General features: G+C 42.1%; 2 protein-coding genes across 2 annotated transcripts; one reads left to right on the forward strand and one right to left on the reverse strand.

Annotated features, from left to right (window-relative positions):
• Positions 1-849: 849 nt before the first annotated feature.
• LOC149115159 (uncharacterized) lies at positions 850-7,323 on the reverse strand. The gene has a single exon (XM_089284718.1). It carries the CDS (start codon positions 7,164-7,166, stop codon positions 5,520-5,522), a length of 1,647 nt encoding a protein of 548 aa, XP_089140844.1. The 5' UTR covers positions 7,167-7,323; the 3' UTR covers positions 850-5,519.
• An 8,565-nt stretch (positions 7,324-15,888) lies between these two features.
• Positions 15,889-18,570, forward strand: LOC149115160 (uncharacterized). Its single transcript, XM_089285648.1, has 2 exons — positions 15,889-15,981; positions 16,300-18,570. The coding sequence occupies exons 1-2, from the start codon at positions 15,889-15,891 to the stop codon at positions 18,568-18,570; spliced, it is 2,364 nt and encodes a 787-aa protein (XP_089141774.1).
• The last annotated feature ends 1,176 nt before the right edge of the window (positions 18,571-19,746 follow it).

Consider the following 19,746-nt stretch of genomic DNA (forward strand, 5'->3'; position numbering starts at 1 on the left):
TTGGGGATCAATTCGGGACTGGGGATCATTTCAGGTCCGATTTCGGGATCAGGCCATCCCCATAAAATGTTTCCTTTCCCATCGTCCGTCCGACCCATTTTTTTTGAAAAAGTAAAAGAAAACATATTCCAGATACAATGTGTGACAAGCATAATTTTACTTTTAACTTAATTTACATTCTCTGTTTTAAAAACAAAAAACATGTGTTCAAGACTTTAATTTGAGTAGGAATCTTTTCTAACTAAATTGCTTAGCCTGTACATTAAATCGGAAATGTTTGTGGACGCCGTTCCATCTCTCTCAGCATTGCATACTTGGAAACAAAGGTTTTATTAAACAGCATTGTGTCACTGACTCAGGCTCCCTTACTCAGTTTCCTTTTTTTTTTTTTTTTGCCCAAATGACCAACTCACTTTGACAAAAGGGAAGGGGATGGAAAACAAAACATTTTATGGGGATGGCCTCACTTCTGAAGCTTTCAGTATCAGTTTTACATTTTCTTTAAACAGGTTCAAGAACAGTGGTGAAAAAAAAAAAACACGGGATTGTGTCACCCCCACCCCCAGGGGTCAATGTACATGTACACATTAGTTTTAAAACTCAAACACACTTGAGTTCATACATCAGACAAAGCTGTCTACACTTTCAATTTCTTCCAGCAATGAAAATATCAATCAGGTAAAAACACAGCTAGCTAATACATGTATGAGCCAAAATGAGTCCTGAATGAAGGATGTGTGAAACACTTGCCCATGCAGAAGACAGAAGGGAGTGCTGGTGGGGGGGGGGGGGGGGGGTGATACTGTAGCTATGATAAAATAATTTACAACAGTACTGAAGACATGAAACTTAGGGGATAACTAAACATTAGATTTTATTACAGTAACAAAAATACGAGAAACTTGCATGATACACAGCAATACAAATCAAATATTTACAATTGATGGTCAAACTGATTAACAAAATAGGGGAATGTATTCCCACAATCTCACAGTTCCCTATACTTGCCATTGGAAAATCTAGAGGAACTCAAAAGATGGGGGGGAGGGGAGGCAGGGACACAGGCAGAATTAGGATAGGTCAATCCTTACTCCAATTATGAGGACGATGCAAAGGGGAGCCCAGGCCCCCTCCCCTAGATCTACCATGGCTTGCTGTCATTGACTTCTTATGCACATTACTAGTTAATTATTACTTCTCCAAGCACAAGGGCATTATTGGGAAAAAATTGCTGGACGCTTTTCTGGACTAGACTACAAGTAGCCCCTCTTTCACTTAGTCCATCAAGCATGACTGTAACAAAACCCTTGAGGAAAATCCAGATGGAGAGATGTGCTACAATGTACTTTCACAAACTTGTCGCCCCCAGAGTTTTGTGCATCAATTCTTTCCTCAAGGTTTTATTTCATGCCACGCACCAGGGACTAACCGAAGGAGGGATTGCTCATAGTCTGCTTCTGGGTGGTACAAGGGCCACATTTTCCAAGTACAATCCTCAGAGAGTGAGAAACAATATGGCTCATAATAATATTTGCTGTTTATTTTTTGGCAGGTGGCAGCGCATTAGGGAACATTGCTCGTAATGCCCTTAGGCATAATAAGAAAATCTGGCCCCAACTATTATCCAATCACAGTGTGTGTTATATTGTACACTCTCTACCATTATACAAGCATTGTATTATAATACTAAGTGTTCTCTGATTGGATAACTAAACTTGAGATACATGTACTCTACATAATTCAGTACCTTGTTTTATGCAGTCTATTTACTAATTACCGGTAATATGATTATCTATAGTATATAAAAATATTCATTCCAGTAAAAATGAGTAATGCCTTTCTTCAGGTTGCAGTATACCTCAAAAAAACTTCATTTCCTAACTTTGATCATACAGTGGAGTAGTTAGCTAAATTAGACAGAATCTCAGGAATGTAATTTATGAGTGCTTACAAGTCAACTAAACTACCTGAAAAATTGAACTGTTCTTTTAAACAGAATGAGAAAACATAGTCTCACAGAAACATGTCATATTTACAAATATACTGTACTTATAAAACAGGTGGCACACATTAAATTTAGGAGGTTTTGCAAACCATAAACTTAGCAAGAAGTTAAATGAACAGTTTTCTGCATGTGTGTGATGCATACTGACACAGCTCTCAGCTGCATTCTGCTAAACAACAATTCACACACCCGTTAATAGTCTGACAACTCTCACCATTCTACAATTTGAGAGAAAAGAAAAATTAAGCTCTCATTCAAATGTTAGCCTTGCTCTTCAGACACTGATTATCTGTGCACTGTATATTTCCTTTAGTCATGATTATGTCCTCATCAAACCCTGTTAAAACAAGCGACCCTTCTACAGGGAAGTGAGTTTTTATAAGTTATAAGGTGGCATAATAGCATGACATGTTCAACAATGTTGTTCCTCCTGTGTTTGATCATTATTGGCAGACATTTGACTCAATGAATGAGCAAAAAGTTTCTTAACTTTGAACCAGTTACAGTTAAGACCAAAAACCAGTATTCTTTTGCTTTCAAAGTTTATGCAATAATCATAAAAAAAAAACCTAACATCTGTTCTGAGATCATCAACACCTAGATACTTAATATCAATGGATATCAGGAAGGCACACAAGACAAGTGACTGGCTGATTGTTAATTTGTTTATGGTAAAGGTAAGAATCATAAGAGTGTCTACAAAGGGTACTATTCAGGCCCGTTCAAATGGTTTCAACATTTGACCAACATTCATTCAACAAAAGTTGAACAGACGTTGGGCTAATGTTAAATGCAAAAACAAAATCGTTTGGAGGCTGTTCAACAACGTCAACATTGCACCAACAAACCAACACTTTGAGAACCAACACTTTGAGAAATTCAATTGCGATTCGATTGCGAGGAACTAAGAACTAACCAGGAAAGTACTTAATACACTCTACAGTTTAGAAGAAGTTTATAGTGCACGTAGCCCCCAGTTGCTTCATGCGGCTCAAAAAGTACAGGTCCAAACAATACGAATTTCAATCGATCAAGACCAGTCTTTTGGTTGAGCTTGTTATAATCATAACATTAGCCATATATCCCTTGATTTGATAAACTAAATGCTACCTAAAAGCTCACTTCTACAAAAGGGTCAAATTTTAGAACAAAGCGCCACTCCAAAAAAAATATATATGTGCCACAAGATCAACACAGCCCTTGAGTTTTCTTTACAACTTTTAGTTTGCCTGTACCTCCACCTCACATCTAGCTCTCCATTCCTGATACGCAGCTCGTCCACAAAGAAGTCTTTCCCATCGATGCTTGAAGCATTGCAAATTGCTTTCAAAGCTTTTTAAATTACTATAAAAGAAGCTTGTCATGATGGATGAAAGTTAAGAGTCTTCCCAATCAAAAAATAACCCTGACTCCAGCAACAAAAAATCATTTTTTGCAACAAACTTTGGAAGTTTAGTCCCTAAATATGTTGGAATGCTTAATTTGTTTTCCATTTTTTTAAGCAAATAGTCAGAGGATTGACTAAGGTGGTATCCTGTTTGGTTCCTGTATATAGGTCATCAGCATACCCCACCCCAGACTTCCTACATGCTGTCATGTAACAATTCAAGCATGATTTCCAAAAGGCACAGCAGATCCAGGATTCAACCCAATGCAAAATGTTTTTCGCAGAAATGCTTCGAATGACAAGTAGTTTTATTTAAGCAAAATAGCCATTTTGGGGGTTAGGTGCACTTTAAGTTGCACAGTATATAACATAAATCATACTGGTGTAATTGTGTTATAACACAACTCTTCTTATGCATCAGTCAATTCCAGTAGTGGTATTATTTGCAAAAAAGAAAAAAAAAGAAAAAATGGCAAATTCTCCAGGTGGGTCAAATACCCTAGGCTAAGGGGGAGAGCAAGAAAAAAGGTAAATACCCTGCACCCAGGCTCAGCTGGAAAATAGCACTGCTCAAATTTTGATAAATCATATCAAACGGTTCTATTCACATGTGTGTTTATTCTTCCACTGGTCACAACATCGGGTGAGAAGATTTGGGTTTGTTTGTTTTTTTTATTTAGAAAATAGCACAAAGAAAGTACACACACTGATTGGTTTAAGGTGGCCGAACACAGTTTTTGCTTGCGCTTTTGCTGATGCAATTCAGTGCACGCACAAGGATTGGAAAAAACAAACATGCCGACAATAGAGCGATCATTTTATCTACTCAACACCTGCAGTATCTGTGCTATTTTTCTTTATAATCGAACACAACGTATTGATGGCTTCAGTCTTTTATCACAAGGATATGTTAGAAAAGGTAACGATGCAAAGAACCCAACAATTCTCAGCTTTTTCTTTCATTTTCTAACCACTCATTAGAATCTCACGAAATTTGGCACGAAAATACTTTAGGAAATAAGTAACTGGAGTATTGAAAATAACTGAACTTTAACAAAGGAAATTCTAGATATTCCAGTGAACAATCAACAAGGGATAATTAAAGATCTCTCTGTTAAATTAATAGCAAAATGGTGTTAACTTGTGAGCATCATTACAAACTTGTTGCAGGCAAATTATAAAGAAAATCTAATGACTAGATTTTCTGCAAATAAACAAAACCGATTTTAATGGTCTGTTTATATTTATTCATGTTGCCATGGCAATGGCACATATGTCAGCTTAACGATCAAAAAACCAAAGTTTGTGTTGTTAACTAGCTTGCTGCCATTTTTGACGACCGAGGGATCAAGGGTTTTAGAGGAAAGGTGAATGAAACATAGGTATCAAAAACTGTGTTCAGCCACCTTAACACTGTGTTTCTGGAACTCTATAGAGACAGAACTAGCACAAGCTGTTGACAGAATGATATCGCAAGCAAAGAAAATTTACATTTTGATGATCAAAGTAGACAAGTTGTTTTCTTTTTTTGTCACAGAATTTTCCATAAGAAATAGAAAAAATGTTTTCTGTGTTTTTATTGAGTTTTGGTGTAAATCTGTCTGTTGTAGATAGTGAGTAGCCTAGCAGTGTAAGGTTGTTAACAAACTGGCGGGTGCTTTTTTACATTTTTTTATGTGTCTGTGAAGAGGATTTAGATAAAACTTTGAATGACTAGGATTAAGACACGAGCAGAATGCCTGGCTATTGCCCAGGAGGAAGATAGACACTGCTGTAATTGAATGATCGATTGTTAATCTATAAATTTACTTCAGTTTTAATTGCATGACAGAAAAACGCTGGTTGTGATGCCTCTAAAGTAAATTGAACTGCTGCTAAAATTCATTAGGATCACTTTCCCTAGCTAATGGTTATATTTTAGATCCAATTTAGGGAAACTACAAAATACAGGGCCACTTATTTACATCTCATTGAATCATAAAAGTGCCTATTGTATTATGCTTCTTTCTGACACGTGTAAACGAGGTGGTCCAAAGAGGCCCTGCGTTCTGTAGCTAATTTCCTTTCTTTTAATACACAAGGAAATGTTCAGTTACAGCCTCATAACATCATATTACTTTTAATGTTCTATATAACAAGTACCTTGTGTTTGTCATCGATATCTTCCAGAAGTACAGTAATTCGTCCATCCATGGTCACTGTCATTCCTCTAATGAGGCGACTTGGTTCTTCATGGATTTGAGTGCTGAGCACAAAGTCGCCATCTTTGGTGAATATTTCCACATGCAGGAGACCAGGGTCGAGTGGCTTTCCTTCCTCACCAGCGATGATGACATGTTCACTCCCCCGGTGAAATGCAATTCGTGGATACCAATAACGTCCTTGGAGTTTAAACTTGTTCAAATGGACGCCGTCTTCACTGAATATGTGAACACAGGAATCATCCCGCTCCACTACCATAACACGGCCATCGCTAGCAGCAGTGATATCCCTCGCATACTTCAATGTTCCTTCTCCAAAAGAACGAACAAACACTCCATCAGTATCGTACACAACCATACCAGAGCCGCTCCGTACCAGTACTTGACTGTTCGTGACTGTCAGTCTGCTGTCCCAGCCCTCTCCCCTCACAGGAAACTTGCGATGCAGGTCAGCGGTGTTGCTAAATTCATAAACAACAAATCCCTCAGATCCAGTCTCCTTCCAGTAATTGACCAGTACATAGATGTTGTCCTGGTTGTCTGTGGCTACATCATCAATATATAACTTTGTTTCAGCGTCATCATTAGGGACGCTGAAATGTTTTATGAACTGACCACTAGGGTCAAATATCTTTACGTCATTTGCATACTCTCCAACAATGAATTGTCCGCTGGAGTTTGTAGCGATTCCACGCGGGCGCTTCAGCTTGTGCTCCTTTTCCCCCTCCTGACCAAATGACCATGGCACATAACAGTGCTCCATGTCTTGTTTACGCAGAACTTTAGCTAATCGTTCGTCACGCAATGGATCAACTTTGCCTTCTCCGATATCAACAGAAGGCCACATCCAGAGGGATACGCCTTTCCCGACTGTTCGCGTTACATCGTAGATGACACGATTCACGTGACAGACACTGGAAATGATCTTCCTGCGTTCATCTTTACCAACCAAACTCCTTACTGCCTGAATTCCTTTCTTGAGCTGAACATCAAAACTATTCTGAACTGCTGACAAAGAGTTGAGTTCCTCGACGCACACTCTACATGGTGCTAGTGCGTCCTCGGGGTTGTCTACTGTCTCCAGTATTGTCGCCATAACTCGATACTGCATTGCTAGAATGCGGTCTGATATTTCAAGAGCTTCATTGTTAAAGGCTTCTGATGCTTTTTCTCGGGCGTGTTTAAATCTTTCCTTTGCACTGGAGAGCTTTCTTTTAGCTGATTCATCTAAGCCAGTAAGCTTCAACATTGGCATCTCTTGAGCGAGAGTAATTGCTTCAGCACAAGCTGCTTGTGCAGTTGCCGCCCTGTCTTCGTTCCTGATTCTTGCCTTATTAAACACTTCATAGAGCAGCTCAATTCCTTCTTTAAACGAGCTAATACTTGCTCCCAAATCTTTCCTTGATAATCCATCCAACTTCGACTTGATATCGTCGATTTCACGGACGATCCATCTACGAAATTGTTGATCTGTTACGTCGCCACCTTTGAGCTTCTCCGCTGCCTTATTTCTGCCTTTATTTACAAGCAAGCCAATAGTGACTTTGAACACAGCTGTCACAATCGAAGACATAATCGTCAACTGAAGAAAATTCAAATCGTTTTTCTGTTTTTCTGCTCGGTCACGAAGCTATTCTCTGCAGCGGCGTTGTATACGGAAATGAACAAATCAAAAGGTGTGTCTATCTATAAGAATAGCAAAACAAAGAGTTATTAAAAAAAGTTCTAGTCCAGTGCCTCACAAAAGACTAAGGAGTGAATTTTGCTGAAGCAATGTTCACTTAGCCTTATGAAGCTGTAAAAAACAGGAGCGTAACTTTGTCTGAGGGACTGAAAGATTGGCTGTAAAAAGGCTTAATTATGGATCATATTTAATCATGTTTCATCATTTATCTTTTCATTTATTCCAGAAAGTAACAGAGACTGAAATTTTATGAAACAGTGAAAAGATCTCCCCGGGCAACTAAATAGACGTCAAACACTGCGGATAAACACTTGAAACTAACAGAGTAAAGCCATTTTGCCTCAGGCTTAGTTAATAAACAAATTCCTAAAAAGTTGAAGCTCTGGTCTGCTCCTTTTCATTTGTAAGTTAACACTTTTTCCCATTTGTTTTTCACCGAAATCTTACCAACACAAAATCAATGAAATCATTGAACGAGCTCCTTAGTTTTGTTTAATTGTTCACATACAAACGGGCCAAATATGAAGCAATAATCAGGCGACTCGTGAAAGGTAGCGGTATAAAATGTGCGGGAAATCGAAAGTTTTGGGAAATGACATATAACCGTAATTCATTAATACGTTTTATTTTATAAGAGTTGAAAGAAAGTAATCCACCTTGCAGACAGGCTCAAGTAGAAAGAAATGCTGCCGTGTTGTGACAGTGAGAGCTCAAGTGAGATTGAACAAAGTAATGATTCATGGCAGAGTTTCAAGTTGTTATTGTTTGAAGTGGGCTGCTCGATCATAACATGTCAGTCACACACCAAGCTGTCCAGACTCAAAGACGCCTTCATATCAATGAAAGTGCTTTTCATGTGACGCTGCATGTACTGCTGCATAAAAGTGACTTTCTTACGAGTTTTTACCCGAATATCATGTCCTCAGATCAAAGAACAGTATTTCATAGCTTTCCTTCTTAGGCATGTGTAATGAAGGTATAAACTCATTAGTTCATAATGATCTAGATTGAGGGACGCATTTGTTCCTCATTTATTCAGAGCACTGAATAATCGTACTTTGCCGAAGGCGATGAATCAATTGAAACACCAACAAACGATCATGGAAACTTGCTACAAAAGGGTTTCTGTAGGACCTCTGTAGGGCTGAGGATGTTTCTAGCGTTTTGAGTAGCATAGCCTGATATGAACTCACCAAACATTATCAGTTGTTCAACAAAATCTCGACGCGTCCTGTGTGCGGCATTCAAACATTTTATTCAAAAGAAAACCATTAGTGAGCCAGACTGAAGAGACTGTTGACCCTTACCAGGTATTACGTCAATTGTCTTAACTTCGTTTCTAAACAAGATTGAGTATATTTTTAAATTATTTGTCTCACGCAGGCGTTGTCAACTGCCAACCGCAATAAAACGGAATTACGAATGCCGGAGGAACGCAAATAAAGCTTAAGTTCAAGTCTGTTTATGAGTTGCTTTGTACGTCAGATTTTAGAAACTGTTGCACACTTATATTTAAAACACTAAATAGTTTCCTTATGGTATTTGACATGTTTAACGATAAAGAAATCGTGTAGTACACCCTACTTTTCTGGAAGTTGTTAGGAGTAACATAGAAGAAACAACAAGGAGTCGCTTAAAAACGAGGGGGTTAAACAGGAAATAGTTCTTTTGGTTGTGATGTACATGTAGAATACGAGTAGTCCCTCTTTCGCTGAGTCTGTAGTGCGTGACCCGAAAGAAAACCGCGAGACACAAATGGCCGCGCGAAATCATGAAGGCGAGGAGCGCGCGAAAGGAAGGACTACCGCCTAAACCCAAGAGTTTGAATTATGCGTTGCTCTCACAACGCAAAAATATGATTGGCTTATGTAAGGAGCGTTGACAATGGCTTGTCAACATCCGAGATACGTGTGACGTCTTGAAGGAATGTTTTGGAACCGGAGCAAATCGAAGCGGTACCAGCGGATGTTAATAGGGAACTTAAGCGCGCCCGTTTTTGAGACGCGGACGGCAACCGGAAGAGAAGATTTCGCATGCTACGACGGTATTGTCTCCCAGTTTTTTTATACTACTCATCTCTAATGAAGAAAAGATACTTAGCAATGTAAATATGGTTGTGTGAGGACAAGTTAAAAGTGAAAGTAGCTCACTTCCGGCTACCGTCCGCGTCTCAAAAACGCGCGTGCTTAAGTTCCCTAATAGACTGGTAACGGGGAACCGGAAATGGAAACCGGGAACGGGAGTCTGGGAACGAGTGTACAGCGGTAACCCGCATGAAAATTCAACATGGCGGACAAAAGAACAGAAGAGGGAACAATTTTGGGAAATGCGAGGAAGTGTTACGGTTGTAAACGTGAGTTTCTAGCAGCTGTGCCACCAGATCATGGCCCAGTACGTTCTTGTTAGAGCAGAGTCCGATTGGTACTGGGATAAACAAAGCATGAACTGGCGGCTGGGGTGAAAATCGAATCGGTATTATCCTGTATTATCACAAGCTACGTCCCCCAATCGGTCAGGCCACAGTCTTTTTTACATAGAATTTCAAGCCTTCTCAGTCTACTCATATCTTCTCACTTTGTGCGCGAGCTGGCATATCAATATTTAAAAATAGCAACACGCAATATGATATCGAGGACAAGTGGCATAACACATGAGCATCACTGAACGTGAGTCGTCCGCTGTCTTCGCATTCGGAAGCTAGAAAGGCGGCCTTTCGGAGATCGGCAAGTCAACTGTCAAATCAGGTGAGCAGCAGATAAATAACCTGTGGCCTGGCCGCTTTGTTAAAGACAAATATATGAAGGAACGAGCAAGGAATATTCCACAATAATGCTAATGTTGGTGAAAGATGACCGCGGAAAAGCGACTGCGTGACACTCGGTATGTTTTTAGATGACATGTTGTCACGTATCAGACGGAAAACAGTCTTTATTCTCTGTCTGCGTTTTGTACCCAGTCTGCAGTCTGCATTTTGTACATAGTCTGCATTTTGTACCCGGTCTGCAGTCTGCATTTTGTACTGACTGATTGGGGTAGCATGTGATAATACCGATTCGATTTTCTCCCCAGGCGCTATTTCATGCTTTGTTTATCTCAGTACCATATTGGACTCTGAGGTACAGCCGGTAGAAACTAAAGTTTACAAACGTAACACTTCCTTACATTTCCCCAAATTGTTCCCTTTTCTTTTCCGGAGAAATCTAAATAACATCTAGTGAGGGTCAACTTCAAGTATCAGCACAAAGTATATTATCCGACCAATACACCCCTAAAAAGCACCATACAGCCTCATACAGTACTGTACACCGCTATACAGTACTATACACCCCTATATGGTACTATACAACCCTACAAAGCACTATACACCCCCATACAGCACTATACACCCCTATACAGCACTATACACCCCTATACAGCACTATACACCCCTATACAGCACTATACACCCCTATACAGCACTATACACCCCTACACAGCACTATAAACCCCTAAACAGCACTATACAGCACTATACACCCCTATACAGCACTATACACCCATATACAGCACTATACATCCCTATACAGCAGTTTACACCCCTACACAGCACTATAAACCCCTATACAGCACTATACACCCCTACACAGCACTATAAACCCCTAAACAGCACTATACAGCACTATACACCCCTATACAGCACTATACACCCATATACAGCACTATACATCCCTATACAGCAGTTTACACCCCTACACAGCACTATAAACCCCTATACAGCACTATACACCCCTATACAACACTATACAGCACTATACACCCCTATACAGCACTCTACATCCCTATACAGCACTATATACCCCTATACAGCACTATACACCCCTAAATAGCACTATACAGCGCTATACACCCCTATACAGCACTATACACTCATATACAGCACTATACATCCATATACAACACTATACACCCCTATACAGCACTATAAACCCCTATACAGCACTATACACGCCTATACAACACTATACACCCCTATACAGCACTATACACCCCTACACAGCACTATACATCCAAATACAGCACTATACACCCATTTACAGCACTATACACCCGTATACAGCAATATACACCCCTATACAGCACTAGACAGCCCTTTACAGCACTCCACGCCCCTGTGCAGTACTATACACCCCTATACAGCACCATACACCCCCATAAAGCTCTATACCTTCCTATAAGGCACTATACACCTCTATACAGCACTATACAGCACTATACACCGAAGCACAGCACTATACACCCCTATAAAGCACTATACACCCCTATACAGCACTATACACTCCTACACAGGACTATACACCCTTACACAGCACTATACACCCAAATACAGCACTATACACCCCTATACAGCACTAGACAGCCCTTTACAGCACTCCACGCCCCTGTGCAGTACTATACACCCCTATACAGCACCATACACCCCCATAAAGCTCTATACCTTCCTATAAGGCACTATACACCCCTATACAGCACTATACACCGAAGCACAGCACTATACACCCCTATAAAGCACTATACATCCCTATACAGCACTATACACTCCTACACAGGACTATACACCCTTACACAGCACTATACACCCAAATACAGCACTATACACCCCTATACAGCACTATACACCCCTATACAGCACTATACACCCCGATACAGCACTATACAGCACTACACAACGAAACACAACACTATACACCCCTATACAGCACTGTACACGCCTATACAGCACTATACACCCCTGAACAGCACTATACAACTCTATACAGCGCTATACACCCCTATATATCACTATATACCCCTATACAGCACTATTCAACCCTATAATGCGCTATACACCCCTATACAGCACTATACACCGCTATACAGCACTATACAATCCTCCACAGCACTATTCACCCGTCTACAGCATTATACACCCCTATACAGCACTTTACAGCACTTTACAGCACTATACATCCCTATACAACACTATACACCCCTGTACAGCACTATACAACTCTATACAGCGCTATACACCCCTATATATCACTATATACCCCTATACAGCACTATTCAACCCTATAATGCGCTATACACCCCTATACAGCACTATACACCACTATACAGCACTATACAATCCTACACAGCACTATTCACCCGTCTACAGCATTATACACCGCTATACAGCACCATACAGCACTTTACAGCACTATACATCCCTATACAGCACTATACACCCCTATACAGCACTCTACATCCCTATACAGAACTATACAGCACTATACACCCCTATAAATTACTATACATTCCTATACAGCAGTATACACCCCTATACAGCACTATAAACCGCCATACAGGACTATACACCCTTATACAGCACTATACATTCCTATACAGCACTATACATCCCTATACAGCAGTATACCCCCCTATAGAGCACTATAAACCCCCATACAGCGCTATACACCCCTACACAGCACTATACACCCCTTGACAACACTATACAGCACTATACACCAAAATACAACACTATACACCCCTATACAGCACTCTACACCCCTGTACTGCCTTATACACCCCTATACAACAGTATACGCCAGTATACAACACTATACGGCACTTTACAGCACTATACATCCCTATACAGCACTATACACCCCTATACAGCACTACACACCCCTATACAGTGCTATACACCCTCATACAGCACTATACATCGCTATACAGCACTATACGCCCCTATATAGCACTGTACAACCCTATACAGTGCTATACACCCCTATACAGCACTATACACCCCTATACACCACTATACACCCGTATACAGCACTATACAGCACTATACACCCCTATACAGCACTTTACAGCAGTATACACCCCTATACAGCACTATACACCCTGATATAGCACTATACACCCCTATACAGCAGTAGACGCCCCTATATAGCACTAGAGACCCACAAAACTATACATAACACTATACATAACATAACACCCAAAACACTATACATGGATACATCTAGAAACTGTTTTTCATTGAAGCGGCTGTCATTTTGTTAACAAGCGAATACTGCTACTCTACTCACTATCTACCACAGAATAGATAGTGAGTAGCGTAGCCAATAAGCTCACGGCATTCGTAATAGAACGCTGGCAAATTTATACTAATACTGAACAGATGCACGGTAACATGGAATTTAATTATATATACACGGTCTACTATGTATTTGCATTTGAAAAGTGGCGAAACGACTGGCCATACTGTCGGATAGATGTAATTTTTCTTAAATAAAAATCAACTATCGACTGTCAAGTCAACAAACGGAAGATATAGTGTATAGTGCCGTATAGGGATGTATAGTGCTGTACAGGAGTGTATAGTGCTGTATAGGGGCGTACATTCTGTATAGGGGTGTATAGTGCTGTTTAGGGGTGTATAGTGTTGTACAGGAGTGTATAGTGTTGTACAGGAGTGTATAGTGCTGTATAGGGATGTATAGTACTGTATAGGGGTGTATAGTACTGTAAAGGAATGTATACTGCTTTATAGTGGTGTATAGTGCCGTATAGGGATGTATAGCGCTGTACACGGGTGTATAGTGCTCTATAGGGGTGAATAAAGCTGTATAAGGGTGTCTAGTGCTGTATAGGGTGTATAGTGTTATATAGGGGAGTATAGTGCTGAATAGGGGTGTATAGTGCCGTATAGGGATTATAGGGCTGTACAGGGGTGTATAATGCTGTATAGGAGTGTATAGCGCTGTATAGCGGTGTCTAGTGCTTTATAGGGGTGTCTAGTGCTGTATAGGGGTGTATATTGTTGTATAGCGGTGTATAGTGTATAGTGGTATATAGTAACGTCTAGTGCTGCATAGGGGTGTATGGTACTGTATAGGGATGTATAGTGCTCTATTTGGATGTATAGTGGTGTATAGTGCTGTATACGGTTTTATAGCGCTTTATAGGGGTGTATAGTGCTGTATAGGCGTGTATAGTGTTGTATACCGGTGTTTAGTGCTATATAGTGCTGTATGAGGGTTTATAGTGCTTTATAGCGTTGTCTACTGCTGTATAGGGGTGTAGTGTGTTGTATAGCGGCGTATAGTGCTGTATAGGGGTGTATAGTGCCGTATGGGGGTGTATAGGGCTGAAGAGGGGTGTATAGTGCTGTATTTGGGTGTATAGTGGTGTATAGTACTGTATAGGGTCTTATAGCCCTCTATAGGGGTGTATAGTACTGTATAGGGGTGTATAGTGTTGTATAGCGGTGTATAGTGCTGTATAGGGGTGTATAGTGCTGTAGGGAGGTGTATAGTGCTGTATAGGCGTGTACAGTGCTGTATAGGGGTGTATAGTGCTGTATAGGCGTGTATAGTCCTGTATAGGGGTGTATAGTTCTGTATAGGGGTGTATAGTGCTGTATGGGGGTGTATAGTGTTGTATAGCGGTGTATAGTGCTGTATAGGGGTGTATATTGCTGTTTAAGGGTGTATAGTCCTGTATAGGGGTGTATAGCGCTGTATAGGGATGTATAGTGCTGGATGGGGGTGTATATTGCTCTATAGGGTTGTGTAGTGCTGTATAGGGGTTTATAGTGTTGTATAGCGGTGTATAGTGCTGTATAGTGCTGTATAATGCTGTATGGGGGTGTATAATGCTTTATAGGGGTGTATAGTTCTGCATAGGGGTTTATAGTTTTGTATAGCGGTGTATAGTGCTGTATAGTGCTGTATAGTGCTGTATGGGGGTGTATAGTGTTCTATAGGGGTGTATAGTGCTGTATAGGGGTGTATAGTGCTGTATGGGAATGTATAGTGCTGTATAAGGGTGTATAGTGCTCTATAGGGGTGTATGGTGTTGTATAGCGGTGGATAGTTCTGTATAAGGATGTATAGTTGTGTATAGGGGTATATAGTGTTTTATAGCGGTGTATAGTGCTGTGTAGGGGTGTATAGTGCTGTATGGGGTGTATGGTGCTGTACAGGGGTGGGTAGTTCTTTATAGGGGTGTATTGTGCTGTTTAGAGGTGTATAGTGCTGTATAGGATTGTGTAGCGCTGTATAGGGATGTATAGTGCTGTATAGGGGTGTATAGTGTTTTATAGCGGTGTATAGTGCTGTATAGGGGTGTATAGTGCTGTTTAGAGTTGTATGGTGATGTATAGGGGTGTATAGCGGTGTATTGGAGTGTATAGCGCTGTTTAGTGCTTTTTAGGGTTGTATAGATCTGTATAGTTGTTTGTAGTGTAGTAGAAGGATGTATATTGCTGTATAAGGATTTATCGTACTGTATAGTTCTCTACAATGCAGTATAGGAGTGTATAGGGGTGTACACTGTATGCTCTTACATGTAGTTTCCGCTCGACCCTCACCAGATGTTTTTTAGTATTCTCCTTCTTTTCCTTTGTCCGCCATGTTTAATTCTTAGGCGGGTTACCGCTGTACACTCGTTCCCAGACTCCCGTTCCCGGTTTCCCGTTCCCCGTTCCCCGTTCCCCGTTCCCAATTTTAGTAACATCCGATTTGAATTTATCCGGTGTTTTGTTTGGCAAAGCTTTCCTCCCTCAACCCGACTGCGAGCGTGTTAGTGACACACATAGATAATGAGGGTTCTGGCACAGCGGGTAGCAAGGGGACAACAACCGTCCGAAAAAAGCCCCCCAGCACCTTCTCCTCAGACTAAAGCTTCGGAGAAGGTGCTGGGGGGCTTTTTTCGGACGGTTGTTGTCCCTTGCTATCCGCTCTGTCCAGAACCCTCATTATCTATGTGTGTGCTGTGCCAGAAATGCGTGTGTGAGCGCTGTGCCAGTTGTCCCTTGCTACCCGCTGTGTCCAGAACCCTCATTATATATGTGTGTGCTGTGCCAGAAATGCGTGTGTGTGCTGTGCCAGAAATGCGCGTGTGTGCTGTGCCAGAAATGCGTGTGTGTGCTGTGCCAGAAATGCGTCTGTGTGTGTTGTGTCAGAAATGAGTGCGTGAGCGCTGTGCCAGAAATGCGTGTGTGCTGTGCCAGAAATGCGTGCGTGAGCGCTGTGTGTGGCGCACAGCACAGCAAAAAAGCGGGTCCAGCAAAGCTGCAGCGGGTTTATTTCCACCCAAAGATGGAAAAAACCCGCAAAGACCGAGCAAATATCCGGTCAACGACGGCATCAACTACGAAGGCATCGATTTCCCCACACCGGTAAAACAGATAGAAAAGCTCGAGGCGCAAAACCCGAAACTCGCAATAAACGTATTTGGATGGGAAAAGGATTGCGTGATCGTGCACCACATAAGCAAAAAACAAGCGAATGTGCCGCGGATAAGCCTGATGATAATCGAGTCAGGGGAAATTCAGCACTATTGTTACGTAAAAAGAGAAAGCGCATTGCTGTTCGATCAGACCAAGAACAGCAATGCAAAACACTTTTGCATGCTGTGCTTGACCGGTTTCTCAAGAGCAGACTTGCTCGTGAATCACAAAAAATGTTGCAACGGTGTGAATAGCAGGCTGACAGGGATCGTGATGCCAGAAGAGGGGGAAAACACCCTTTCCTTCCAAAACTTCAAAAAACAGATGAAGGCGCCTTTTATTATTTACGCGGGCTTTGAGGCTCTTGTCAGAAAGATTCATGGCTGTGAGCGTGAGAGAACGCAAACAAGCTACACAGAGAAGACCGAAAGGCACGAGGCATGCGGTTATTCTTTCCTTGTTGTGAGAAGCGATGGTGAAGTGGTTGGTTCCAACACTTACAGGGGTGAAAACGCGGTTGGGGAGTCTTTAAGTGCCATTATGCAGGAAGAGGAGAAAATAAGAGAGAGTTTGGCCACACCAAAGCCGATTGAAATGACGTGGAAGGACTGGGAAGACTTCAAGAAAGCGGTCGATTGCCACGTTTGCAACAAAGCTCTGATAAAAGACGAATTCATGGATTCTTTGCCCGTCTGGAACGTTGAAGAAGAACCGGATGAAGAAGGCGTAAGAGAAAAATGGGGTTATTGGGGGCAAGGCCACAAAAAATGTTTCTACATGGCACAGAAAGAGAAGGAGAAGTGGGGATTTCAAAGGCTGAAAAGGCTGGAAGATGAAAAAGACAAGCTGGAAGCAGAATCACAGGAAAACTGCAAGTACTGTGGAAACCCTTTACTTCAGAAAAACTTCAGAGACGCGGTAAAGGACCATTGCCACATAACGGGCAGGTTCCGCGGAGCCGCGCACAGCGAATGTAACAAGAAATTGCGAATTAACCCCAAGACGGACCCAATACCAGTTGTATTCCACAACCTAAGAGGCTACGACGCGCACCACTTGATGCAAGCGATGTCTCAGCTGGAGAAAGAGGCGAAATGTGTCGCCAACAACATGGAGAAATACGCCACATTCTCGGTCGGGGGTCTGCGTTTCATCGACAGCTTGAACTTTTTGCAAGGAAGCCTCGATTCACTTGTAAGCGCAACACCGAAGGAGGCATTGAAAATAACATCAACGATCTCGAAAGGAAGCGACCTGCTTTACAAAGAAGGGATCTACCCTTACGAGTGCATGGACTCATTGGAGAGATTCGCAGAGACAAGGCTTCCGGACAAAGAGAAGTTTTACAGCAAGCTGAACGACGAACACATAACAGAAGAAGAGTACGCGCACGCGCAGGCTATCTGGGAGTATTTTGAATGCAAAACGCTGGGAGATTACCACGATCTTTATGTGAAAACGGATGTCGCGCTGCTGGCGGATGTATTTGAGAACTTCCGAAACCTGTGCCTTAAGCAGTACGGGTTGGATCCAGCGCACTATTTCACGTCGCCAGGCCTCTCCTGGGACGCGCTCTTGAAAAAGACGGGGGTCGAGCTTGAGCTCTTCACAGACTACGAAATGCACCTCTTCGTGGAAAGGGGGATGCGGGGTGGAATCTCCACGGTGAGCAACAGGTACGCCCAAGCGAACAACCCGCAAGTACCGGGCTACGACCCCAGCAAGCCAAAAAAATACCTCCTCTATCTCGACGCAAACAATCTTTACGGATGGGCGATGAGTTTGCCTCTCCCGATAAGAGGTTTTAAGTGGAAACGCGACATACCCACAGAGGAGGAGATTCTTAGTATGAAAGAAAACGCGAAGAAGGGGTGCATTCTCGAGGTCGATCTCGAATACCCGCAAGAACTTCACGAGGAGCACAACAGCTATCCCCTGGCGCCGGAGAAAAAGGCTGTAAAAAAGGAGTGGATATCGGACTACCAAAAGGGGCTGATGAAAGACCTGGACCTGAAACCCCCGGACAGCAAGAAGCTGCTGCTGACGTTTTAAGACAAAAATAACTACGTAGTGCATTACAGGAACTTGCAGTTTTATCTGAAGCAGGGAATGAAACTGAAGCGTGTGCACAGGGTGCTGGAGTTCGAACAAGAACGCTGGATGGAACCGTACATCCGGATGAACGCACAGTTCAGGAAGAAAGCGAAGAGCGTCTTCGAACAGAACTTTGACAAGCTCATGAACAACTCAGTTTTCGGCAAAACCATGGAAAACCTGCGCAACCGCGTTGGCATAAGAATAGTGCGCAGCAACGAGGCGGGCAAAATAAGGAAATTGATCGCCAGCCCTTTGTACTCAAGGCATGTTTTATTCTCAAACGACATGGCGGGGATAGACATGCGAAAAAGCAAGCTGCTTCTCAACAAGCCGGTCTACACGGGGATGACGATCCTCGACAACAGCAAGATCCTGATGTACGACTTCTTTTACAACGAGCTTAAAAAGAAGTACGGCTCGAAGTGCGAGCTCTTGTACACTGACACCGACAGCCTTCTGATACTGATCGAAACAGAAGACGTCTACGAAGACATGAAAAACAACATGGACCTTTACGACACGAGCGACTACCCGAAGGAGCATCCTCTCTACTCAAACACGAACAAAAAGGTCTTGGGCAAGATGAAAGACGAATGTGCAGGAACCCCCATCGCAGAGTACGTTGGTCTGAGGCCGAAAATGTACTCCATCCTGAAGGCAGACGAAAAAATATCAAAAAAGCGAAGGGCGTGAAAAAGAACGTTGTCAAGAAACAGATAACGCATGAACAGTACAAGGAAACGCTTTTCGGTGGGAAGCAGCAATGGCACGGAATGGACATCCTTCGAAGCGAGGGACACGAGATCTACGGCATGCATCTTAAAATTTCGCTTTCGCCATTTGATTCAAAGCGATGGATAGGTGGCGATGGTATCCATACAAAAGCTTACGGGTACACCTGCATGGATATATTGTCAACATTAACAGATGACGAACTTAGAGGTTTGGAAGCCGAAGTTTCAAAGTTGCTCTGGGGGTAACTGTGTGTTCGGAGGAACAACCAGCAGCTCTTCACGAACGAAGCCGCGCTTGGGACCGTCGCGCAGATAGTATAGAACGGGTTGATCGGGTTTGGAAAAAGATCTTTCAATGCCGAAAACTTTCAAAGACCAGATTGGATCCGTGGCCCTT

This window comes from Orbicella faveolata, unplaced genomic scaffold (assembly GCF_042242905.1).
Source record: "Orbicella faveolata isolate gen_17 unplaced genomic scaffold, um_ofav_v1 contig_13, whole genome shotgun sequence".
In the NCBI taxonomy this organism is placed as follows: domain Eukaryota; kingdom Metazoa; phylum Cnidaria; class Anthozoa; order Scleractinia; family Merulinidae; genus Orbicella; species Orbicella faveolata.